The sequence below is a fragment of the Ovis canadensis genome, chromosome 1, assembly GCF_042477335.2.
Source record: "Ovis canadensis isolate MfBH-ARS-UI-01 breed Bighorn chromosome 1, ARS-UI_OviCan_v2, whole genome shotgun sequence".
NCBI lineage: Eukaryota > Metazoa > Chordata > Mammalia > Artiodactyla > Bovidae > Ovis > Ovis canadensis.
The window spans coordinates 191,604,726-191,617,538 of NC_091245.1; the positions used below are offsets into that span (position 1 = coordinate 191,604,726).

A 12,813-nucleotide genomic window follows, 5' to 3' on the forward strand; every position below is an offset into this window, starting at 1 on the left:
TTTCTGATTTCATATGTTTGCCTAATTGTTTATTAGTGTGTACCAGTTACACAAGAAAATTGACTTTGGATGGTATATGGGGTTCAGTCCTTCTGAAGCACAATCATCTCTGTATCTTCCTTTAAAATTGCCAAAAGTGTGCTTTTATTCCAGCCGAACCCTGGGGTTTTGGGTGAAGTCATTCACCTTGATTAAACCATCAGGGCCAATACTGTTTGGGAAAGAAAATTGGGGTGTTAGTTTATTTAACATGTAATCTTAAGAAAGACAATATATGAACAACTCTCTCCCTCCAACTTAATTCTGCTGTGGCTCCTGCCCTCATCATCTTCTCTTTCTCTGACCTCTTGTCTGTCTGTTCCTCCTCCACCCCACCTCCATCACTGGTCAGACCTGAATGTGAGCCAGAGTCTGAGTCAGGAGGGCTTGCTGAAGCACAGGTGCCTGGTCTCACCCCCAGAGCTTCTGATTTGATGGGCTTAGGGTACAGCCTGAAAAATTGCATTTCTAACACGTTCCCGGGTGCTGCTGCTGCAGGTCTGGGTGGCACTCTAAGAGTCACTGTCCTATACCATTCTCTCTCTTCCACTGCCCCTTCTCTTTCTGATCCCTATTTACTGTTCTTCACAACATTCCTCTGTTCCCAGAGCTGCATAATAACCTCACTATGCCCTGGGCTGCTGGATTTGTTGTCCATACACTCTTTCCCCTCCAATTGCTAAATGTTTGCTTACACTTCCTGTTCAATGTAGTTCAGCATGCGACTGACGTGTGATGCTGAGATCTCCCCATCCACTTCAGCGATATACGTGTAGAGAAACTGGAAGGTGCTGAAAGGGATCCGGGGAGGGCCGCTGTCGTGGTCCGATGACAACACTTCACACACTATCTTGAGAGTTTTGGCAATGGTCTGTAAAGCCAGAAGGTTAAGTGAGGAGAAGCTCATTACTCCACACTAAATTCCTAAGATCAGTTTAGATACAACAAAGAAAACAAAAACCTTGCTCTCATAAAATTAAGTGGGGATGATGCAATATTCTGGAAAGCTTGAATTTTTTATGCCGAACGTCAGTGAATTCAATCGCAAAATATTGAGTATCTACTGGGTGTCTTTCTGTTTTTGTTGTGGCAACCCTATCTATTCACAAAATAACTACTTTAAAGAAACCACAACTACCATCTCTATGGAAGATAATGATTAGAATATATAAACAGCAAACCCTCTTATCAGAAAGGTAAAATCAAACTTAGGTCAAATGAATACACTTATATTAATAATAAAGATTAGTTGCCTGAATGTCCAAACAAATGGTGTGAATCACTAAAGTCCTCCAAGAGTAAATGTTAGAAGTAAATGGAAAATCTTTGAACTGTGTTACTATTTTATCTCCTTTATTACCTTTCTTTTCCCCATATGATTTTCTTAAATCACTTGCTTCTCATTTTGAAAATATACTCGCCTCTCTCTCTACTGGGTGTCTTTCTATAATATTTCCTTTCCTTTCTTGGTGGGAGGGATGCTTTCAAGGAATTAAGTTTATAGACTGTTGAATGCTTTAAGACATTTATTACCTTAATGAGAATAACCTCACTTAAGGAGGGGAATTTGATTTTGCATCCTACAAAATTAGAAAATTTCTTCTTACTTCTCTCTGGTCTTAGCTCTAAAGGGCTGCAGTGATTAGGACAGCTTATCTACTCCAGAGAGACACTGGAGCCGGGCCACAGGAGGGGAGCAGGCCACTTCCATTTACTCTCTGTCTCCTGCCCTTGGGAGTTCTCTCCTGGAGGCTGTTTTGAAGCGTTGTGTGGGGCAGTGTGCCAGGCGCTTCCACAGAGGAAGGCTGGGGGGTGGGCACACAGGAAGCTGGTAAGAGGTTGTCAAAGAGGATGGGCGGGCACGTGCATGACTTGAGGTCAGCGTGACAGTGGTTTTGGGTAGATTTACGAGCATGTGTGCACGAACTTCCCACCTATAGCTCATCCTCTGTGCATGTGTGTTTTTTTTAAAAAAAGCCCTACTGTCCTACTGCCTTTGTTCTGTAGTCCTCTTCCTACAGCCTCGTCCAAATTGGGGTGCTGTTATGGGCTGCGTTATGTCTGCCCAAAATCCATATGTTGAAACCCTAACTCTTAGGACCTCAGAATGTGATTGTATTGGGAGCCTTTAAAGAGCTAATTAAGTTAAAGGGATGGTATCCTTACAAGAAGAGGTTACGATGCAGAGAGAGAGAGAGAGAGAGACCAGACTCATGAGTGCAGAGAGGGACGACCACATGAAGAAGAGGGAGACAACTTCCGTTCACAAGCCAAGGTGGTTCCATTTACAACCTTGATCTCAGACTTCCAGCTTCCAAGAAATATTGCTGTTGTTTAAGCCACCTAGTCTGTGGTACACTGTTATGGCAGCCCTTGCTTTTTGCCCCAAACATCTTTTACTGATTATTCAAACAACAAACCTTCAAATTCTATTGCCCTCATAAGATTTTCAAATATTTAATAAATAGATGAATGGATAAGAACTCTCTGGACTGGAGCTTTTTGGTAAACTTAAATAAACCTAAAGTAAACAGAGATCTGGGCTTCCCAGATGGCTCACTGGTAAAAAAAAAAAAAATCTCCCTGCCAATGCAGGAGACAGAGGTTTGACCCCTGGGTTAGGATCCCCTGGAGAAGGAAATTATAACCCATTCCAGTATTCTCGCCTGGGAAATTACATGGAAAGAGGAGCCTGGCAGGCTACAGTCCCTATGGTAACAAAGAGTCGGACATGACTTAGCTACTAAACAACAATAAAAAGAGGTCTGCATTCTGTCGCACAAGTTTTTTGGTCAGATGGGGGTCCATTCCATAAAGATAACCTTTAAGCATCTTGCAAGCCTCTTTTTAAAACTCAGAGGTGAAAGCCTCAGAAAGTGAATTATTTGCTGACAAAACATGCCCTTCCTTCTAGTGAACACATCACACAACCTCTTCTTGTATATAATTGGTCTCAGTGGAACAGGAGGTTGAGAGGTATTCTAGAGGAAGAAATGCTCAGAGGGAAGAGGAACACATGCTCAAAGGGAAGTGTATCTGCGGCACTTTGAAATCACGTGTAGATTCAGGGAGCTCAAGTAAATGAGTGGAGTAAATGTACCTGCTTCCTAAAATTCCTGCCATTAGATTTTCTGTAAGGAGGGGACTTGATTTCCTAAATGGCACGGATATCATGGCTGACTCTCAGTTGGCAAAGCAAGGCAGGAATTTCTGGGCTTGCCTTGAAGGATATATAGATTAGCAAGAACGGAACCCTCCTCCAGATGGTGACACCCTGACCACTCCCACGTTTAAGTTCCCAGCAACAGTCCAACATGAAACAAATGGGTAAAATGGGATCGGCTCCTGGATTCACAGGGCACCCTTTGTTTATGGACTAGACCTGCAGGCTGACTTCAGCACTAAGGCGCTCTAGACATAAGGATATAGGACACAAAGTCAGACACCTCGCCACCGCTCAGAATTGGTGGGTCCACTGGTATCCTGAGCCAGGCTTGAGGGTGTCTCAGTGGAAGCCGAGAAGGTGGAATGACAGAGGTCAAAGAACCTCATGGAACATTAACCAAACCTCCTCGTTTTAGCAGGGAAGTAGAAACATCACCTCATGGTTTTTTTTCCCTTGGTGCGGGAGTCAGCCATATCAAAGTAAAACCTAGCAGCTGCAGAGGGAGGGTTGGAATTTGGTTTTCCCAGGGTTACTGTGAGGTGTGTGGATGAGAGGACTCAGACACCTCCAAGGTAGTGGGGGGCTGTGACGTGGAGCAGATGAGGGCAATCTGGAAGAGACTTAAGGAGGCCCTGAACACCAGGGAGAATGGAGGTGTGCTGGTTAGGGGACTATTGTGCCATGAGAGAGAAAAGACCAAAGACTTCAGCTGCACAGCTAGCACCACACAGGTGAGTATTTCCACGGAGATCAGAGATGCTGGAGAGGACCAAGGGAGGTGGGAACCCTCCTACTGGGTGCGCTGAGATCCCAGCATCACCCCTTTCCTTGAACACTCAACTGCCACCTTGCAGAGAGGAGCTATGAGGAGAAATCTGAGAAACTGCGTAATTCACCTGAAAGCTGTTTGTAGTTACTGCAGCTGATGAAAAATTCCTGGGTTGGGTTGAATCTATTCTTTACTTAAGAATAAGTAAGGGGGGGGAAGGTGGGGAAAAGCAGGATTAACTACAGAGAAAGTATATTTCCCCCCTCCATGAGCATCTGTGAATATGGCGTGAGTAAGCTTGTGACCTTATGAGAATTTAATAAAATGTGTCAATTTTTCATTTCTCCTCTGTGATTTTCCCCCAATCCATGGGGCTATTTCCACAGAAGTGTGGCAGTGCTCATTGGCAACTCATTTGCCTCTGTTGCTGGGAATAGTTTATTCATTGCATAAGAGTGCTAGGAAAGGCCGTGAAAAAGGAAAAAACCCCAAAATGACCTCTTCTCTCTTCCTCTCTAAAGAAATGATTATGCTGAAAGTTGAACAGAATCACAGGAAAAGTTGGACTACAGTATTTCTGATAACTTTTCTCGCAAGCAAAGTGTCAAGTACGCATACTCAGGATATTTGAGAAGGAAGAACAAGGTTGTATTTAGATATACTGAATGATTCAGTCTACCTTTTTTGTACCATTTGGTTTTGGCAGAAGCAATAAATTTCTCATTAATTTTTAAATTTGTACGTATTTCAGGGATTTTTAAAAAATAATTTTTCTGACTCATTTTCATTTGCTATTATAATAGTGTTTAACAAGAGTGAGTCCACATATAATGTGTTACCTCAACCTTTTAAGTATGTATATGAACTGGTTTCTTCAAGATGGGAAAATGGCTTTTCCAATTGTAAATCAAGTCAAATTTGGAAAAGGCATGAATTTGTATGAACATCCTGTATCCATGGTGATGCCATGACTATGACTCCGGAAACAGCCTCATATCTTCTTTCCTGCTCTCTTATCTCTGATTTTTGTATTCAATTATGCTTATCATACAGTAGTTTTCTTTAAGACTGCATTTCTTTTTTAAAATCTCTTGTTATTTCTTCTAGGTGTCTGAAACCCAACTGTAAGCCAATCTTCATCTACAGCTGGCTCTTGTTTATCTTTAGGAACATGAATGGAGGGAGTGGAGTGGTAATAAACCTAAGTGAAATTAATATATAATCTAAAAACTGCATTTTAGTCAACTTCTCCCCAGAACCTGATGACAGCTTTCCTTGCTCTCCTCCCCATCCCTGCTTCTGGCTAATAAGCAGAGAAATAACCTTAATGCAGAGAAATAACCTTAATTCAGAGAGGAGTGAAAGTGAAAGTGAAGTTGCTCAGTCGTGTCCGACTCTTTGGGACCCCATGGACTGTAGCCTACCAGGCTCCTCTGTCCATGGGATTCTCCAGGCAATAGTACTGGAGTGGATTGCCATTCCCTTCTCCAGGGGATCTTCCCGACCCGGGGATCGAACCCAGGTCTCCCGCATTGTAGACAGACGCTTTACCATCTGAGCCACCAGGGGGAGTAGAAAAGAAGGGGTAGGCTCCTCATCAACCCTGGAGAGTTGATTGTGTGTACTACATCCACTACCGCCCTGGAGACTGTCCAGGCCCCCAAGAGATTTTCCCTTAAGGAACAAAAAACATTAAAGCTAACTTACAACTCCGAGAGAGCTACAAGCAAGGGCTAGAAACTTCAGCCACTCAATTTCCTCTGCGAAGTGGCCCACATTCATCACACTGTTAAACAGGTCAGTTGGGAGATTCAGCACCTTCCACATCTGGGCCAGCTCATCTGCATGGACGATCAGTCTGCCACCAACCTGCGGGGCGGGGGACAGACATGACACAAGGAATGAGGGGTAGGAGGAGAGAAGGCCCTGAGGACACCTGCCAGGGCAAGGGCCCTGTTCTCCCAGCATACAGCAAGGGGTTGGGGAAGGTGTCAGGGGTCAGTGGGGACTCTGGCAGTTCTCTTTGCAAGGGCAGAGAAACGTTCAGCCCAGTGAAGAACGTTCTGAGATGTAATTTAACCAGTTGAACTTCAGGTATCAGAGTTATGGGGAAAACAAACGTATATTACATTTTAATTTTTTTCTAGGTCTTTTTGTATTATCTGCTGTTTCATCCCTAGGTCGTCCCTAGGCAGGGCAGAGAGGCAGCCTGAAAATGAAACCAAGGAGTAGAGAACTTGTCTGCAAACACTGATTAGTGGTGAAACTAGAACTAGATGTTAAATCTCCTGCTTCTAGACTCCACGGAGTTCTTTGTACTAGACTCTATATGCATTGCTTTAATACGGGGTCTATGGTCTGGATGCCTGATGCTGCTGGTTCCCAGGTACCTCAGCTCTCTGCCACGTCCACTGCACAAAGTGCTTGGCAGTCAAGAGGAGAAGGGCACAAGTGGCTAGTTGTTGGCCAGCAACACAATAAGGGTGCAGATGCCCCAGTGAAGTGCTACTATGCCTTCGCTGGTCCTCTGATTCCAGTGAAATGCTAAGCCTCTGGGACCAAGGCATTTGGCTAAGTCAATCCTGAATCACCTCAAACCTGTATCCTAAAATGAGGTATGGTAGTGCTAAATCATATTTCTTGGGATTTGGCCAAGCTGCAAGTTCTCTTAGGACAGATCCTTCTCAATCATTCCCAGGACAGCTCCCAGGATGATATGGCTGTGCAGAGAGTCTAAAAGCAAGGCTATGTTGGTACGTGAGATAACTGGGGAACTATAATATGCCGCTCCCCAAACTCCGATTGGCATCATATCTGGACTTGATCAGTAAGGAAGACACTGTCAGGGGATGTGGACCTGCATTTTCTAGAGAGAAGGAATTCAAATTGCACCGAGCCCCTGACTGTTCTGGCAGCTTCAGGAAAATGCGGAATGACCCAAGTGACAAGTCAGCGCACAGCCTATTTCAGCATCATTCCTATTTCCACAAGGGAAGATTTACTCTCAGTGCATGCTTTAGTGAATTTTAAGACAGTGCTGAGTGGCCAGCTGATGACCAAGGGGAATTTTGTCTGTACCCACCCAAACTCAGTATCACCCCCACATTCCTTATCTGCACTGCCTGTTGGCGCTTACCCGGGAATGCAGGATCTTTAACAGCTCCGGTGTCAGCTCAGCCCAGTTAGACAAAGCCACTCGCTCAGACCGCTCTCTCACTGGAGGAATCTCTCCACGGGACATAGCCCCAAAATAACTACAAGAAAAAAGGGGGTGGGGAGCAGCCTGTACTTCAGTGGCCTCTGGCTGCTTTGGGAATCCCTTCTCCCCTTTTTTTGAGGGCAGGGGTGGAGGGAAGAACATTTATTAAGTGGCTTCTGTATGCTAGATGGACTTCCCAGGTGGCTCAGTAGTAAAAAAGTATCTGCCTGCCAAGCAGGAGATGCAGGTTTGATCCCTGGGTTAGGAAAATCCCCCAGAGAAGAAACTGGCAACCCACTCCAGTATTCTTGCCTGGAAAACCCCATGGACAGATGAGCCTGGCGAACTACAGTCCATGGGGTTGCAACTAAACAATGACAAATAGGTCAGATGTTGTTTTTAGTTCATTTATCCACAGGAAGAGCCTGAATGTGTTACTTCACACTTACGGTATAGAGATGGCTTAGGGAATAAGCAGATTTGTTTTTCTCTAAGGATGTGGAATAACCAACAAAAGTTTGGCATGAAATTCCCTGAAGCACAGTGGGTCTGGGTATTTTTTTTGTCATTCCCTTCTAAATGTTTTACATTTATGTGTGTACACGCACAAAAAGAGGCATACACACATATACAGGCATATGTGTGTTGAGATATAATAATATATATATATAGTATATGTACATGCACGTCTATATATATGCATGCATAGAAAAGGAAAGAAAATTATTGTTGTTTTAAATCCCCTACTCTTTTTTATGAAGGAAGAATCCTAGTACCTGAAGGACCTTTTTTTTCAAACATAAACATCGTTATGCTTGGTATGATGGCTATCTACATACTGAAAGTTGGTATTGGTCAGCGGTGCTACATGCTGTGTGCTAAGTCACTTCATCATGTTCAGCTCCTTGTGATCCTATGAACCATGGCGTGCCAGGCTCCTCTGTCCACAGGATTCTCCAGGCAAGATTACTGGAGTGGGCTGCCATGCCTTTCTCCAGAGGATCTTCCCCACCCAGGGACTGAACCTGCATCTCTTAGGTCTCCCAGGTGGGCAGGTGGGTTCTTTTCCACTAGCTCCACCTGGGAAGTCCCATTAACTAGTGATAGTCTCCTGCATTGGCAGGCAGTTTCTTTACTCCTGAGCCACCTGGGAAGCCCTAAAATCTTCCTTTATCTTCCCTCAAAATTTCAGCACTGCTTGAACATCAGTGCTTTGTGAAATGCACTTTGTTTTGGTGCAGTGGGAAAAACACTGAGTTCTCTTTTGGGATTGACCTATGAAGGAAACTGGATGTCTGCAGCAGAGAACAGACATGAGCAGTTGATCCACAGGGCACTGATGCTATGTGGAAAGGCCTGTCTCCATTAGAAGCCTTGTTATTGACTACCCATGGATCACAGCCTCTGCCCCTCGCTTACTTTTTATTAATTTCTCCAGCTCCAGGCAATATACAAAGAATTCAGATGAAATTTTATAAAAGCCCATTTTAGGGTGAAGTTATACAATGATGAGATGGTTGGATAGCATCACAGATTCAATGCACATGAACCTGGGTAAACTCCAGTAGATAGTGAGGGACAGGGAGGCCTGGCGTGCTTCAGTCCATGGTGTCATAAAGAGTCGGAACAACATATAAGGATGGGGTAAACCATGGTCTGTCTCTAAGTCATCACACAATGCAGAGCAACAGCTTCCGACCAAAACATCTTCCAGGCACCCCTTGGAGGTCATCCACAGGGAGGACAGAAGAAATACTTTCAGGTCACTCTACTAATGTACATGAGTGGTCTCTGCAGACCTGGTCACTGTGGGGGTGGGTGTGACTCGGCAGCATCTTTGGACCTTGTAGCAGAGTTGGTTAGAGTGTGTGGAAATGAGCCTATAGTCATGGCTGTAATCCTCTGTGGGTTATCTGGCTTCATTTGTAGTGAGCATTTCCATGGTTCTTCACATTTGTGTGGTCCCATGTACCCAACACAAGACAAATGAGTTTGTGTCCTGCTGACATCTGGGAGGTGGTTTCTTCATGGATAGTACATATGCAGGGAAACTTTGGCTCGTGGTAAACAGACATTTTGTCTTGAAAATACTTTGTGGAATTTTATCTCTAAAATGCTGCAGGTTTCTAAGCCACATAAAACCATCTGACAGGTGCTTTCTGTTTCTGAATAGATGGAAAGTGCTCTTAGGTCATGCTCTCCTTTTTCACTGTAGTTAAACTACAAACTGATTCTTCACGGATATCTAAAACACTTACAGCACGCAAGCAAACTACAACAGTGAAATGTTTTCTCCCATAAATGTCAGGGACACTACCAAGAAATGTCATTTTTCTTGCTATAAAGCAGCAGTGCAAGAACAATAAAATTAGGTTTTAAACTATCATATAGTATAAAAGTCTGTCTGGGTGTGCCAAAGGAAATTAGTCTTCTGATGCTTAAAGTTTAGTCCTAGATGTTATATATAAAATTGAGAATGGAAAACTAAACAGGGTTCATTACCAGGCAAAGCAACCCCACTTGTGTCTTGTTTTTATGAGCGCTACTGGCTCATTTTCCTTCCATTTGTAGAAACTTGATACTAGCCCAGCCCAGGAGCAGGAGCACACTGGCCTGGGAGACTCTGTGAGGGTCCTCTTGGAATACATCTTGAGCCTTCTCAGAGGTATCAGTGCTTCCTCCTCACCACCTGCTCAATGGACCTCCTCAACCTCTGGAGGAAAGTGCTCTCCCCTCTCCTAACCTACCAGCTCTGGTCTGCAGCCTCTGACTCCGCACGCACCCCTTCTCCCAGTGAAGCCCTACTAAGGAGGCCATCACCAAACAGTAAATATAGCCTGAAAGTGGCCCCTGGGAGGATTGGTCCACTCCTAACTCTGCCCTAAGCCTCAGTTCCCCCATTTCAAGCAGGCACTTTTGTCTAAGGAGCAATTTCGTAGCTGGGAGCCTTTCTGTGTGAAGTTGTTTCAATCCCGGCTAGCAGTTACTGTGTGAGCTCCTTCCACTGAGCAGCCTCTGGAGGTGTCTCCTGAAAGAGGACACCTGTGTTTGAGGCACACTGAAGCCAGGCCGCTGCTCCGCCTGCTCCCATCACTAGCGCAGTGTGGAATCCTTACGCTGAAGGAACAGATTAGTTCAAAGAAGTCAAGAAAATAGCAATTTCCCCAAAGACGAGATACAAAGTGTCTGTGGCTAGGCTCAAGAATGAGCTTTAACCGGAGTAGAGGAAGGGATCTCATGAGAGGCTTTAACTCAGGAGAGAACCCACTTGGACTGATCCCACACAGTCCGCCCCACTGGCTCATCGCATAGCTCCCCCACAGGTGCACTGCTGCCATCTGGTGGTGAAATCTGAGACTGAGGCTCTGGTTTATATCAGGGAAAGGCCGGCTAAAGCTCCAAGAGACTCTGGGACGTTCTTTCCACTGGGACAGGGAGTGGGGGAGGGGCTGGGGTGGGAGCAGGGACCCAGTGGAGTGTGCTTGTGTGATATGTGATGTGGTAATCTAACTCTTGCTGATTGCCCTAGGACACTTTGACTATAACCCTGGCGTCCTATCGCTCAGTCTGGTTCACTTGGCGAAGGGCTTTCATCCTCTCAGTTTGCGGGATTTCTGTATGGATTTAAAGTACCAAAGCAACGTGACCGCTGAACATCACAAAGATTATGCTAATCAGTCCCGACTCCCAGGCTGCAGCCATGACAACCTCCTCTCAGTTTTGCAAACCTTCCCTCCTCCACCCGCCACCTCCACCACCAAGGGGAGCCAGGGGCTGGAGGTGAGAAAGGAGTACATACTCTGCAGCCCACTGGATGAGATCCTGCGGCTGGGACCGAATGGCGGCTTTGGTGAATTGCTTCAGCAATTCCGGCAGCTCCGGGGGGATGCATATTTGCTTATCTGTCTGAGGCATTGATTGATTGACCTATTGTCAGAGGAAAAATAAAATAAAATGAGAATCTTTGAATCATAAGATGACAGGAATCTTCGATAGGAGGTCACCCAGCCTCTGTGAGACACTCTCAATATTGGGGGTTCACTACCCCACAAGACAGACCTGTTGTTACACGACTCCGAAGTTAGAAGGCCTTCACTAATCCCCGCTTTCTGTTGTTGTAATTAATTCTTTCGTTTACTTAAAAAACACACAATATTATTTATTCATTAAAAAAGTAGAGGTTAGCTTTGCGCAGTGGTGGTATCCTGGCCAATGAGGTTTATCCGAGGTAGGATTATTGCTAATTAAAAAAAAAAAAAAAGGGTAGAGATCAATAAGAAGTAAACAAAAAGACCTCTAATGATAGCACCCCAAAATATTGAATCTCTCCATTCAGAATTTTTTCCAATGTAAATATATATTTGTATAAATAAAAATGGGTTCATGCAAAATAATTTGCTCAACATCAGATTACTACCATCTTCCACATCACACAACTCTTATTGGCCCCATAAGAGTTGTAGCAAAATTTACTCTGTGAATCCTCCATTACTTGACATTGTATTACATATTTCCAAATAAAAATAATCATTAAAGAGCCATTTAATGAACAGCTCTCTATACCTTTGCAGGTATACCCATCTACTTTAATTGTAAAGAGAAACTTGTATGTTTCATTCAAAAAGGTCCAGGGTAAATTGAAACAAAACATGAAAATCCATAGATAGTATACAACACCATGCACAAAGGAACAACAGATGAAAAGACTTTGTTTGCTTTAACATAGAGGATAAATGTTCTGAAAAGTCTGTCTCTTCTAAACACCTGGATATGAGACAAATCCCAGCAAACACACCTTTCAAATTGCTTTGCTGAGCTTGCAAGAAAGTGAGGGGAATCCTCACATGCCACATAAGTAAGACAGAAATGAGAGTGGAAAGCAAATGAAGAGGTTAGGGCTGGCTTGGGGCAAATGTAGATGCTAGGAACTGAGGCTTTGAGATAAAAGGCCAGGCAAGGAGTGAAAAAAAGTAAACAGCTGAAAGGAAGACTCTTTTATTCCCTTAAACCTGAAACCCTTCAGGGTTCACACACTTAGTGTGAAAGGATGCGACTGAGAATACCTGTGAACTTGCAAGGGGCAAGTGGCACAGAAATCTTTCTCCCTTGCTGCTTCTTTTGTTGTTGGTTAGCAGCTAAGTCGTGTCCAACTCTTTGTGACCCCATGGACTGTAGGCCATGGACTGTAGCCCTACAGTCCATAGGATTTCCCAGGCAAGAACACTGGAGTGGGTTGCCATTTCCTACTCCAGGGTTGCTGCTTCTTATTGGGGGAGAAATAGTCTCCCACAAATATGCAGCCACGAGCTAGGTCTAAGTTTTAAATTTATACTACCAGCCTGATTGGGAAATCTCAAGACAAGAAATTAAAGTGGTATCAGGTTGGTGGTACTCCATTATCTTCCATTTTGTGTACTATTGTTCAGAGGAAGAAGGGTCTAAAGACATCAATTTTAGACTTTGTAAAAAAGTCAGATATGCATACAAAAATTCAAGGGTAATTACCATAAAAGTAATATAACCACCAATCAGTAGAAATAAAAAAAGGAATTAAGAGTAATAACAACACAACTTGATTGACCCAAAAGAAGGCAAGAAAAGAGGGACTGGGGGAAGCATAGGAAAATTGGATAAATGACC

At 44.1% G+C, this 12,813-nt stretch overlaps 1 protein-coding gene, 1 long non-coding RNA gene and 1 pseudogene across 4 annotated transcripts in view; 2 read left to right on the forward strand and 1 right to left on the reverse strand.

The window, feature by feature from the left end:
• Positions 1-12,813, reverse strand: part of ROPN1 (rhophilin associated tail protein 1) — a 30,321-nt gene continuing 17,508 nt past the window's right edge. The window contains exons 2-6 of one of the 2 annotated variants that reach the window (XM_069579330.1): positions 10,973-11,100; positions 7,111-7,228; positions 5,682-5,843; positions 735-910; positions 1-211 (exon numbers count right to left, since the gene is read on the reverse strand). In XM_069579330.1, the coding sequence (XP_069435431.1) occupies positions 145-211; positions 735-910; positions 5,682-5,843; positions 7,111-7,228; positions 10,973-11,088 (639 nt within the window). In that variant the 5' untranslated portion in view covers positions 11,089-11,100 and the 3' untranslated portion in view covers positions 1-144. The remainder of the gene's footprint in view (positions 212-734; positions 911-5,681; positions 5,844-7,110; positions 7,229-10,972; positions 11,101-12,813) is intronic. The other variant, XM_069579331.1, reaches the window with a different exon arrangement.
• On the forward strand, positions 3,646-11,148 carry LOC138434480 (uncharacterized). 2 transcript variants are annotated; one of them, XR_011254810.1, is made up of 3 exons: positions 3,646-3,936; positions 5,082-5,166; positions 10,703-11,148. It is a non-coding gene; the product is annotated as an uncharacterized lncRNA (long non-coding RNA). The 2 variants fall into 2 exon arrangements; XR_011254809.1 differs by lacking the exon at positions 10,703-11,148 and having other exon boundaries at positions 3,656-3,936; positions 5,082-5,204.
• On the forward strand, positions 11,357-11,510 carry LOC138431099 (U4 spliceosomal RNA; annotated as a pseudogene).